The 11,587-nt window shown below is 35.1% G+C and overlaps 5 protein-coding genes across 5 annotated transcripts; 2 read left to right on the top strand and 3 right to left on the bottom strand.

Annotated features, from left to right (window-relative positions):
• The first annotated feature begins 498 nt into the window (after positions 1–498).
• Positions 499–1,343, top strand: LOC129570236 (uncharacterized). The gene is made up of 4 exons (XM_055449777.1): positions 499–581; positions 776–1,026; positions 1,083–1,125; positions 1,200–1,343. Exons 1-4 carry the CDS (start codon positions 567–569, stop codon positions 1,263–1,265), a joined length of 375 nt encoding a protein of 124 aa, XP_055305752.1. The 5' UTR covers positions 499–566; the 3' UTR covers positions 1,266–1,343.
• A 400-nt stretch (positions 1,344–1,743) lies between these two features.
• On the bottom strand, positions 1,744–2,613 carry LOC129570249 (protein PF3D7_1417600-like). Its single transcript, XM_055449790.1, has 2 exons — positions 2,457–2,613; positions 1,744–2,388 (listed from the first exon to the last, which is right to left on the bottom strand). The coding sequence occupies exons 1-2, from the start codon at positions 2,460–2,462 to the stop codon at positions 1,744–1,746; spliced, it is 651 nt and encodes a 216-aa protein (XP_055305765.1). The 5' UTR covers positions 2,463–2,613.
• An 889-nt stretch (positions 2,614–3,502) lies between these two features.
• Positions 3,503–4,775, top strand: LOC129570235 (heterogeneous nuclear ribonucleoprotein A3 homolog 1-like). Its single transcript, XM_055449776.1, has 6 exons — positions 3,503–3,630; positions 3,734–3,938; positions 4,183–4,258; positions 4,358–4,378; positions 4,446–4,519; positions 4,582–4,775. The coding sequence occupies exons 1-6, from the start codon at positions 3,625–3,627 to the stop codon at positions 4,593–4,595; spliced, it is 396 nt and encodes a 131-aa protein (XP_055305751.1). The 5' UTR covers positions 3,503–3,624; the 3' UTR covers positions 4,596–4,775.
• A 2,763-nt stretch (positions 4,776–7,538) lies between these two features.
• On the bottom strand, positions 7,539–8,872 carry LOC129569911 (uncharacterized). Its single transcript, XM_055449144.1, has 5 exons — positions 8,715–8,872; positions 8,440–8,597; positions 8,298–8,359; positions 8,099–8,198; positions 7,539–8,029 (listed from the first exon to the last, which is right to left on the bottom strand). The coding sequence occupies exons 1-5, from the start codon at positions 8,718–8,720 to the stop codon at positions 7,921–7,923; spliced, it is 435 nt and encodes a 144-aa protein (XP_055305119.1). The 5' UTR covers positions 8,721–8,872; the 3' UTR covers positions 7,539–7,920.
• Positions 8,873–10,239: 1,367 nt separating this feature from the next.
• Positions 10,240–11,556, bottom strand: LOC129569930 (adult cuticle protein 1-like). The gene is made up of 6 exons (XM_055449183.1): positions 11,471–11,556; positions 11,148–11,300; positions 10,915–11,036; positions 10,797–10,843; positions 10,680–10,727; positions 10,240–10,598 (listed from the first exon to the last, which is right to left on the bottom strand). The coding sequence occupies exons 1-6, from the start codon at positions 11,474–11,476 to the stop codon at positions 10,585–10,587; spliced, it is 390 nt and encodes a 129-aa protein (XP_055305158.1). The 5' UTR covers positions 11,477–11,556; the 3' UTR covers positions 10,240–10,584.
• Between the last annotated feature and the right edge of the window lie 31 nt (positions 11,557–11,587).

The raw sequence follows: 11,587 nt of genomic DNA, 5'->3' as shown, positions 1-11,587 counted from the left end.
GTGTACAATGTGTGTACATAAAGGGAATTTTGGTCCGATTCTCGTTTTTCCAACCTGATTTCAACATGATAAGAATAGCTTAAGCGGTTCAATTACAATGGTGTGCGCTAGCATGGTAAACTGATTAGAAAAATATTTCAATTGTTGTGTCCAATTTGTTTATTGGAAAAAATCCGTGGTGCTAGGCTTTATGATTAATGATTTTCGCATTTTGCTGGCAACATAGTAATTTGAGCAAACACCAAACAATTCACTTGAATAATAAATCTGTCACACCTGTTGGCATTTGAGCTTGAGATAATGACAAAACCACCTTATGTTTAACATTCCGATGAAATTGAAAGATTTTCAATAGTTTTTTTTTTCAACAATTGTAAAAAAAATTGAATTTTCTTTATTCCGTATTTCAAAAATCAATCTTAGACTTGCTGCATTGTTTTATCTGCTGTTTATTTTGCGACAAATCTGTATATAAAAAGGCGCTGACATGATGTCAATCAGTCAGTTTTGATTAAACTGTTGATAGAAAGAACCGTTGACCTGACAGAAACCGTGAATCTATTGATATGTATAAGATAAAGGTACGTCTGAAGTTTTAAATCGAAGCATTGTATGTATATCGTATAAACGTCCAGAAATCTTGAAGAATCTCTTTTTCATAATTTTTTTTTTAAATTCAAATCAGTTTTTTGGGCAATTTGTACTTTCGAGCCATAAGTCTTCTGAACGCCCACTGTGTATATACAGTAAAGTTAACAATTATCAATATTTTCAGTGGTCAACGATTTTACTTTGTTTGTGCACATTTAAGAATGCAATGGGAATTCAAGTAGTCGATATAGCTGGCCGGTATGCTGCTATTGGGTCGCGGGGTCCGGCTTTGGTGAATTTTGAACCGCATTATACTTTGCCCTATGGCTATGCTGATATATTTATCGGTCCTCCTGCTGGGACAAATTCTATTGGATTAAAACAGGGCATTTTTCGAGCAAATGGTTTCATTCCACATCGAAACAACTACGATGGGTAGGCAATCATTAAAAGCAAAAAAACAAGTTATTACATGTATTTGTACTTTGCAGACAATATGTTGCTGTTAATCGCGGTGCAGTTCATATTGCGCCGGTATGTTTTACGAATATTTACAGAACACACTTGCAAATATAAATGTTATTGATCAAGATTTTTTTTTGGCTTAGCTTATCGGGCATTTGCAATCAGTCAAAACAACAAATCTTGAGCCGGCGCCAGCGACTACATGGTAGCACAACGTAACTGCTTTCCAGTTTGCTTTGTTCAAAATGTTTCAACTTGTTTGTGTTCAATTTTAAATGGAGAGAAAGTTTTTTTTATGTTAAGAACGCTTTGATTTGTACGCTATACTGAAAATATTGAAATGGTCAATGATTAAAAACAATCGAAACATCATGTAATGCACAAAAAATTGACAATTTATTTTTTTGTTTCTAAATAAAAACACATTAACACAGAAGACTTGAAATTTTATAATGAAAATTGTCAACGTATGTAAAAATTCATTAAAAAGTGAAAAACTATTATTATTTCTTTCACAAAAGTCATTGGTGAGAAAACCATAAAAAGAAATGTCTGATCAACTAATTGAATAGAAGCGAATTTGGCCCGTTGAGTAATTTACTAATTCTTGTTCCGTGATCAGGTTTGAAATTGTACGACTTCACAGGCAGTTCAATGCACATATTTACCATAAGAGAATTTTATAACTTATCGAAACGAGTATCCAAACCCGCGTCCGACAGCTGATCCACCGTCTTTTCCTTTTCCACCATCATCGCTTGGTTTTGGTTTTGATTTATCATTCGAACTATTTTTGTTATCATCTGATTTCTTATCCGCCTTGCTATCATCATGCTCTGATGTTTTGTCACCGAAATTGCCATCACTTTTAGATTTATCAGACTCCTTTGGAGTGTCTTTACTTCCATCATTTTTACTATTTCCAGTTGCATCTGCCTTTTTACCATCCGAATCACTCCCTTTATTCTCCTCACCGTTGCTTTTTGCATTGTTATTCGGCTTTGAAGGAGGACTCCCTTTTTGGTCCTCACTTTCTACTTTGTTTCCTTCATTCGGTTTCTTTGCTTCTTCCTTTTCTTGTGCAACTTTTTTCTGAGCATCATTTATAAATTCAATGAGGCTATCGTCAATTTTGTCATTCACGTTAAGACTTATTTGAGGCGCTCCCACTGGTGGCCCAACAACCAAATTGCGAAGCCAAAATGCTGGGCCATCGGCATTTTTATCCGTTGTTGTCTCGCTTTGGTGATTATCGTCACGACGAAAACGATTATTTCCAATGTGTCGTGCTTGCGCGGACAGATTTATAGCCAGCAAAACTAATAAAACAAACTGGAAAATACAAAACAAAGTGTGGTAAAGACAAGAGAAGGTTTAAAAAAGTTTCGTTTGTTACTTACCTTCATGGTGAAGTTTAACGAATGCAATTCGTTCAAAGGCTCAAGTTATTGTGGTGATAGCTTTCGAAGGGAATCGATTTATAAACAGTTTTAGTTGAGGAAACAGTAAAAACCATGAATATTGATACGAAATCAACAGCTTGTTAACATCGTGTTAATCAATTTTTCGTTGTTTTATTGAAACCAAATTAATACAAAGCTGATTTACCAACGACATTGCGTGGCCCAAAAATGCAAACAAGTAAAATTGAAGACAACACATACCGTACACTGTTTCAGTTGCAGCTCTTCGTGTGTGTGTGTGTGTGTGTGTGTGTGTGTGTGTGTTGTACATTTATATTATGCAAAAAGAATTCGATTAGAAGGAGGCCATGAAATCTATGTAGACCAACTTCACGCATGAATGGTTTTGATTCACGATTTGCATTTAAGCTTTTCCAATCAGATCAAAAAAATTATCGATGAATTCGATTCAATTGTTAGATGTAATAGAAATAGTTTTTGTTTAATTAAAATTTTTGAAGCATGAAATATCATTCCTGCATGTACCGATGACGAAATGTGCCCACGAACGAATATTAAAATGCAACGTTTTTGGGTTCCCGTTCATTGTGTTACATTGAGCTCTCAAATAAGACTTAGAAGGAAATATAGGCATGTAAAGTAAATATTCATGTTCTTTTCCCCAACTGTTCTAAAAAAAATGGAAATTTTTCGAACATATTTTTGTAATTGTTCGAATATTCTATGTAGGTATGGTGGGTTTAGTAATAGGAACTAACATCTCCTTTTGCGTAATATTTAGCCAGTACAAGCTGCCATTCAAATGTCAAGACATCATTTGGTTTACCATTGCCAATCAATATGAACGGCTGCGATTGCAACAATTGAACGACGATGTAAAAATGAAATAAATTAATGTTCAATATAGTGTAACATGCTTCGTAAGTATGCACCAAACAAACAAACAAATCATATAACATACGTTATAACAAAAATGTGATGCGTAACAGGCGTGTTGGCTTCTGAATAAATTGGTGCTTTCATTGTAGGTATAAAAGCGATATACCATCCATTTTTGCGCACAGTTATCTATTCCCAATCAGTTGTTGAACACAAGTGAATTTACGAAAGAAAAGTAAACAAAAAGAAAACACATTTTCCAAAAATGAAGGTGAGCAAGCGATCGAAATTGTTTAATTTTTCGTGTTTGTAGAATACAGTGTACTAGTATTTTCGTGAAATGTTTTTTTAACTTTGTAACCGGTGTATTTTAGTTCGCAGCCGTTATCTTCGTGGCATTATTTGTATCAATTAATGCTTATCCGTACGCCGTCATTGAAGTTGCCAAAGTGGCCAGTCCAGTCGGATCGCATGGACCTGCATTGATCAATTTGCATTGGCCAAATAGTTGGCCAGGATCTTATTCTCTTGGTGGAAAGGGACACAGCGGCGGCAGCGGCAGCTGGGGTGGTAGTTCAGGTACACACATCATAGAAACACACAATCCAAACTGTGAAATTGAAACATAAAACTTGTGTAGTTAGTGTAAATAAATGACATTCATTCGTTCATTGAGAGGATGAATATTTTTTTGTGCTTAACGTCGCAAAAATTGTAATTAGTGAATAAGTTTATTGCAATGTCTTGTGCACAGACGCTGACATTTTGAAGCTTTTAGAGGTGGGTTTTAAGCGCCTACGTAAAATATACTCATATTTTATAGGCTACGGTTCGAGCGAAGGATGGGGAAATGGAGGAAGTGTTGGATACACGGGTGATGCTGGCCATGGACACGATGGGTAAAATTGTTATTTTTATTTGCATTTTCAGTTTGAAAAATAAACACAACCAAACAACATGCTATTTATACGCTCTAATCGCTATAATCTCATTCGCAGAAAATACGTTGCAATCAATAGGTGGGTAAATCTATATAATTTTTATTGAAATTTAAATTACAAAATTCATAAATATATCTGTATAAAGGGGAGCTATCCATGTGGCCGATCTCGTTGGCCATACTCAGAGTGTTAAATCGCAAAATTATCAGCCCGCCCCAGGTATCATTCATTATTATCGACTTGTTTGTGCGGATAAAAAATTGATTTACAAATATTTACAGGAACGACTTGGTAAATACACTTAAACATGACGAGTTTACGATGGAACCGAATAAATTTGTTGCTTGCCAATAATTCAGGATTTTCTCAAACGAACGTTAACATCTGTTAAAAAAATAATTTGTGATCAGTTACAATGAAATGTAATTTATTTTGTGCCTTTTAATAAAAAAAAAACGTTTTTTGTACTGAAAAATGAATTGTTTATTTTTGTCTAAAATATACTAGTCTGCCACTGAGTTCATATGCCATTTCGAGTTGTTTATAAAAATAATACCTACTCTTTTGTTTGCACATGTTTGTATATTTGTTGAAACAACCTCGTGCAGCTTGGCGTCATTTCCTCCACTTCCATATGTTTACATTGATGTTTGAACTTTGACAAGTAAGCTTCTACAATGGACGTTGAATGCGAGTGGAGACGCCACAAAAATGACTCCTATATAGTCGATTATTAATCGAACTACTTTCTATACGTTGTGCATTTCATACACCTGGGTGTAGCAAAGAAAAAGAATGTAAAAAACAACACAGTAAGATCAATCAGAATAGGATTAAATAGGAAATAAATTCGTACATCGGGTGAAAGTATAGACCAATTCATTGATTTATTTCCTATTTAATCCTATTCTGATTGATCTTACTTTGTTGTATATTCCATTTTATATTCTTTTTTTTGTGTGTGTAGCGGTGTATGAAATGCACAACGCACGAACGTATAGAAAGTAGTTCGATTTATAATCGACTATATTGGAGTCATTTTTGTGGCGTCTCCACTCGCATTCAACGTCTATAGATTCTGACACCAAAAATTCGAGGGGGGGGGGGGGTTTCAAACCAAAAATTCATTCAATTCCATCTACTGTAAAATCATAAAATCATTCTTTAAAATTCAATAATGGGTCAAATGAATCGATTCTATCTAGTGTGTAATGTTCTCACTTTCGAAAACAAAGTCGAAGAATGTCGATGGGTCCGAAAAATTTCGTGGGGGGGGGTCAAATTTCGCCAGCAGGGGTCAAGATCAACGAGATCAGACTATGTCAGAATCTATGCTCGTTTTCAATTACGAAATGCACATTTTCCTAATACTAATACAATATTAGGATATGATTGTTTTCAATTCATTCTTTTTGGGTTTTGATTCAAGCTAAAGCTATTCAATTGAAGAAGCTATTCAAATGTCATTGTCGCGAGAAGAATATTGTAAATTCTTATAGGTTATAGTTATTTTTACCGACTGCACGTAATTTTTTCATATAAAAAAAACATTCGATAGCGAAGCAACCAATGTAAAATCAATTGTGTAATCGAATATATGGTTTCTTAATGAAATTAACACATCCCATTGCGATGAAACAATGTTCACTACAACCGTGCAACAAGCGATGATTTCAAAGTATATTTTCTATTTATTGTTAATGCGAATATCTATAGTTTTTTCTCTTTTATTATTTTCGATTACCTCATCGAATAATACAGGCAACGACCTATTACACCGCATTAGTTTATTAAATTGATCGCATCGTATGCATGCATACGCATATTATTATTGTAACTTTCCTTTTACAACATGCTTTACGTATTTTACAGAAGCTGAAGTAGTATGTGCAATCAATTGTATATTATACGATTGTGATATGCATACGTAGGTTGCTGCTTAAGTTTCTGGCCTAACCTAGTTCTAGTGTTTTCCGAAGCAAAACTTTGGGTCAGTCAAAAAGTTTGACCTTTTTTAAGCTAAGTTTCCTCAGACGTCAACTGTTGATTCACTACGGATCGTGGTGTTTTATGAGCTTGAATATTTCAATTTGATGAAAAAATTGAATTTTTCCGCAAACATTTTAGTGCAATGATTTTTTCCGATTTTTGAGAGGGACTAACTCAACAAGAGTGCCGTGATAGCCTCAAATTCGCTTTGGGTGATAAAACTCGGTCCATTCCAAGTATTTAGAGGTGATATAACGATTTTAAATGTTGACGAAGCTCACTCAAAAATGAGTCCGCAGGAAAGTCGTAAAATATCAGCTGTAACGCCGGAACACATTGATGCTGTGCGAAACCTAAAGGTGGAATATTCTCATACGACTTATAGTGAGATTGGGGCATCCTTTGGCATTAGTATGACATGCATGAGGTCAATATTACATGTGGTTTTAGTGACGTAAATGCCTTTCACATGTCAAAACCTCCAAATATGTTTTCAACCAAAAAAAAGAGTTTTGGACAAAAATAGGCCTACAAACTCTCAATAATGCAATTTTGATAGGCTGAAAAACCCTCAATCGTCACTAGAGATTACAAAATTATCATTTATGAGTATAGCATGTCATCCCAGAAGGTTTTAGTGATAGTATCGTGTTTGAAAATAACAGAAAATTTTCCTTATTTCTGAAAAAACAGACGATTTTCGCAAATTGCAATGCTTCGTTCTGGGAAAAAATGATTTACATGACTGTTATTATACTTTGGAATTGTAGTGCCATGAATTCTGAATAAAGCGGACATTTTTGGAATGAAAATATTCAGAAAATGGGCCAAAAACTGGGAACTATCTGTCACTTCATGAATTTTCACCTTTTGACATGCCTTCATTCAATCGAATATTTGCAGGCCCAAAATATAAAATAATGGTTTCGTTAGCCAGAAATTATTAAATTGAGGATAAACGAAGTTTTTTAGGTGGTTAACAACAGAATAATCAATTTTTCCCATATCGAAAAATGAAGTTTATTGTTGAAATTTACGATTTTTCCAGGTATCCCTTGGAAAGGAGGCTTAGACACACCCAGTAATGTAAAACAATCCCTGCTATAGTGTTTTTTAGCCTAAAAAATGTCAAAATTTCCGATGGAATCGTCAGATTGCATCTGAAAACACTAGAAATAGGTTAGACCAGAAACTTATGCAGCAACCCTCGTATATGCCCTTCTATGTAAACAAATGACACAAAATAATATTGTGTTTTTTTCTCAATAATTCAATTTATTTGGTTAAAAATATTTTGTGTATAATATTTACAAAATATGAGTATTTTATAGCTTTGGTGTGGATTGGCAGCAGTTTTGTCGGTGTAAGATACAATTGCCCAATAGAAATGCCGTGATGGAAGAAAAGCAAGAGGTTGCTGCTATTTTTCGTGAATAGGTCGGGAAAATGAAGACAAGAAGAGTAAAGTCACAGAAATGGCGTATGCTTTAGGTGTAATTTGTATGGTGTCGGCTAAGTTGGAAGCTTAATTTTTACTAGTTAAAGGTGTTGTTAAATAGTTGTCGAAGGCGGTGGTGCTGATGGTGCTGTACTTTATAAATCCGTCAGTGGAGACCTGATGAGAAGGAGGTTTAATATGTTGTGCCTGGTGCTGGTTGTTCGTTTGTTGATTTCACACTTTGAATGTGTCCGACTAATGGAGCCACATGCACTGCTCCCCGGTTTGATGCGACGTATTTTCTGTAACGATACAACAAAATGTTTAGTGCATTTGCTGCTTAGAATTCTTTTAAATTGGTATCAACTTACCCGTCATGTCCATGTCCATGTCCAGCGCCAGCACCGGCAGCACCGGCTCCAGCAGCGCCGTCATATCCACCGTCATAGCCACCGTATCCGCCACCATAACCTATCAATCGCGACGATGTATCATTAGATTTATACCAGTTTTACAATATCAGGTGCATTTTTTTCGAGAACATTTTCAGAAAATGCGCAGTTTTCATACCATGATTTCCAGTTGTGTGAAGAGTGATGTGTGGGGCACCGTGTGGGTATCCAACGCTATAGCTGAACGAATTATGAGTTATGTAAATTAAAAAATGGTCAATTCATAACACTAAACAGATAGGAATGGTAAGTGATTGTACCCGTGGTAAGCATCACCACCATAGCCGCCGTATCCTCCGTGTGTGTTCACCAATGCTGGGCCATGTGAGCCAACTCCTGAATGGGTGTGGGCAACATCAACGACAACGTGTGCATTTGCGAACAAAGCAAATGCCAAAACGATTGCAACAATTGTGAACTGAAAAGATGTTGAAAAGAACACAACTCATATTTAGAACTGCTTATTGATACTGTAATACGCACAAATATAACTTGCACTCTTATTTTCTTGCACTTGATTCCATCTGCTAATTACCTTCATTTTGAATTGGTTCTAAAGTTTTTTGTTCTGGGATTTGGTAGCGTTTAAATGGCTATGTGTTTATCGATTGGAAGTCGATTGAATTCTGATTCCAAATCCACAAATTTAGCGATATTTATACTTCTGAAAATGAATAGCCATTCAATGTGGTTGTCTATATGATTTATGTGCAGTAATCAAATCGACGGTAATTATGCTCGAAAAGTTTTTGAAATCAAAAATGATTTCGTTATAGTTTTTCATTTTCGCGTTGGAATTCGTACTGTCGGTCGCTAATTATTACATTATTAGTACATTTTATTGTTGTTTGTTCTGATTGTAACACGTTCATGCGCACATTTTAATCAATCGCTCGCTTACTTACTCGCTGCTCGTTCGGCAGTTCAGCAAACGAAAATTTCGAATGGAAGTTGGCAATTAGCAATTAGCAAATGAAGCAGTTATGCTTATGTGCGGCCGGTCGCCCCCTGTCTTTGGCGCATATTTTCAATTTTGTAAATTGATTGGCAATATTTATTAATGTGAAGTGAATGCGAAAGAAGTCAATTTTCAGACCGATCGACTGACTGGCCGTAAGCTTGCAATGTTACACTGGCTTTCCTTTTGTTCAAATGTTAACGATTGATTGACTTTCATTGAAAAATAGATAATAATGACCATTTAACATACAGTATATACATTTCAATTGATCCAAAAATTCCAAATTGCTGTTTTTTTCTTCAGAATTCTCAATCAGGTGCTAAAAGAGTACACAATTAAGCCAAACATTCTATTTCAAAATGTCCTCTATGGTATGCGATTAACAAATGCATTTTATGCATCACAGAATTTACTATCATAGGGCTTTCTTGAGTTGAAACACTTGCACACTGATATCAGATCATTCAGAGACGAAGACGGAGATAGAGAGATATGGAGAGAGACAATGTGAATTATATATTAGATAATTGCTATCATAATAATGGTCAAATGTTAATCAAGAGAAGGAGTGTAATTTGTCGAGCTGAGAACACGGTGTTTAGAGCAACATTAGAAATTCAATTGTTTTTCGAAATTGTCAGAATTTATTAATTTGTCGATAGCAAAAAAAAATTGGTATGCATACTAGTCTCAGAATGAGTGAGAGGTGGGAATTCATAATTTATTTGTAAAGAATTCATAAGCTGCAACTCAATATACAACACTTATTATAATTAGTAGCAATTAGAACCACTGACTTATTAGAGTAATGAATCGACAAAGCAAAAGAATGCGAGATTGCATTGCAGCTGCATTAAAATGCATTCTTTCCGAAATAGATACACATTGCAATTTGCAATAATGCTCGATACGCTGGTTTTGTGCTATGCTCCTAATTGCAATAGAATGGAAGACAATATTTTTCGCATGATTGCCGCCAATTCTGATGGTCAGCAGTCTGATGGTCTACAAGTCCTCTTTCTCTTTTCTTTCTTCTACATACTAGGTAAAGATAATGTCCGATATGACATAAGTGAATGGAAATCATAAGATGCAAGAGTTCAAGTTCATATGATATAATAGTTTATTTTCATCTTTTCTGATGTTACAAAAAATGGTAGTTTCTTGGATATAACAATCGCATTTATTTTCCTAGATATTTTTTTTACATTTTTTTAATCGCACTTTTTTCTTAAGTAAAACTAATTGAGATATCAAATGTAATCTCGAGAATTACGGTACCTTTGTTGGATAGAGCGAAATAAATAGGAAGAAATATACATTTTGATTAGGGCGAAGAACGCGTCGAGAGAGAGACGATAGATTATCCGTTTTTAAGTAGAAATGCGGTGTGAAGTGTCAGCTAGATTGGATATTTATGGCGCGCTTTTACTTAATAAACACCTTACCATGTGGTACCTGGTTTCCATAGAAAAAATATAAAAAAAACATATTAAAAAAAGACTTGAAATATATTCAGGAAAATGGAACACGAACTACCTGGTGCTGGTGAAAGATTGGTCGACGATACGGATTGGACATGCCCGACTAATATGGAATAAATGGGGTATGGTAATATATATGTATATATTTAATAATCTAACTATTTTTCATTACCTAATGGCGCAACATGAACACTTCCTCGGTTGGCTGCGACATATTTTCTACGAATTTATTAGAAACAAAACGTGGTCAAGGTGAGAAAAACGTATGCATAATACATTTAATCACTTACCCGTCATGACCATGAGGCAATGGGTCAGCGTGGTATGCGGTAGTTGGTCCATAGGCAGCAGCAGCATATGGACCGCCATAAGCGTATGGTGCGTATGGTGCTCCCCATGAATGGCTCGTTGTCTTTTGATGAAAAAAATTTTATTTGAAAATTTGTATGGTTAAATTTAATTATATATAATTTTTTTTTTTGAAACACCAAAAACAGATTTCAATACACCTATTGTTACATACCAATGATGGGCCTCCCCAAGCTGGGGCTCCCCAGTATGGACCTGCAGCCCAAGGTGATCCCCACGCACCGTGAGAGACATCCACAACTGCAGCTGGCAAGTATCCGGCTTCACTGCAAACTGCCAATGCCAATATGACTACAGCAAGGATGAACTGAAGAAAAATAACAAAAGATTAAACTGAGTTCTACTATCAAGTGTTTCTTTAATTTTTGAAATGAAATTTAAATTTTGGCTATCACTATTTAGCAACAAATTTGCAGATAATTTTTTTCTTCCGGAATTATTCAAAATTCACTTGGATATAGTGAACACAACGCTTACCTTCATATTGGTTATGCTGGGTGTTTATTGTTGATTACCGAATAAATTTCGATTTGAAACTGTATCTCAGAACATTTTTACCGCTGATTTATATACAGTTTGAGCGGGTTATTTTTT

Source organism: Sitodiplosis mosellana, unplaced genomic scaffold (assembly GCF_009176505.1).
Source record: "Sitodiplosis mosellana isolate CC-2019 unplaced genomic scaffold, AAFC_SMos_1.0 Smas_scaffold_47, whole genome shotgun sequence".
Classification (NCBI taxonomy): Eukaryota; Metazoa; Arthropoda; class Insecta; order Diptera; family Cecidomyiidae; genus Sitodiplosis; species Sitodiplosis mosellana.
This window is presented reverse-complemented; position numbering and strand designations above follow the sequence as displayed.

Coding starts and splice junctions, on each gene's coding strand:
- LOC129570236 (XM_055449777.1), top strand. Junction 1,027..1,082: donor CATCGAAACAACTACGATGG/GTAGGCAATCAT, acceptor TGTACTTTGCAG/ACAATATGTTGCTGTTAATC. Junction 1,126..1,199: donor GTGCAGTTCATATTGCGCCG/GTATGTTTTACG, acceptor TTTTTGGCTTAG/CTTATCGGGCATTTGCAATC.
- LOC129569911 (XM_055449144.1), bottom strand. Junction 8,199..8,297: donor TCACACAACTGGAAATCATG/GTATGAAAACTG, acceptor CGCGATTGATAG/GTTATGGTGGCGGATACGGT. Junction 8,030..8,098: donor CATGGACATGGACATGACGG/GTAAGTTGATAC, acceptor GTATCGTTACAG/AAAATACGTCGCATCAAACC.
- LOC129569930 (XM_055449183.1), bottom strand. Junction 11,037..11,147: donor CTTGGGGAGGCCCATCATTG/GTATGTAACAAT, acceptor TTTCATCAAAAG/ACAACGAGCCATTCATGGGG. Junction 10,728..10,796: donor TGTTCATGTTGCGCCATTAG/GTAATGAAAAAT, acceptor ATTCCATATTAG/TCGGGCATGTCCAATCCGTA.
- LOC129570235 (XM_055449776.1), top strand. Junction 3,939..4,182: donor CAGCTGGGGTGGTAGTTCAG/GTACACACATCA, acceptor CATATTTTATAG/GCTACGGTTCGAGCGAAGGA. Junction 4,259..4,357: donor GCTGGCCATGGACACGATGG/GTAAAATTGTTA, acceptor TCTCATTCGCAG/AAAATACGTTGCAATCAATA.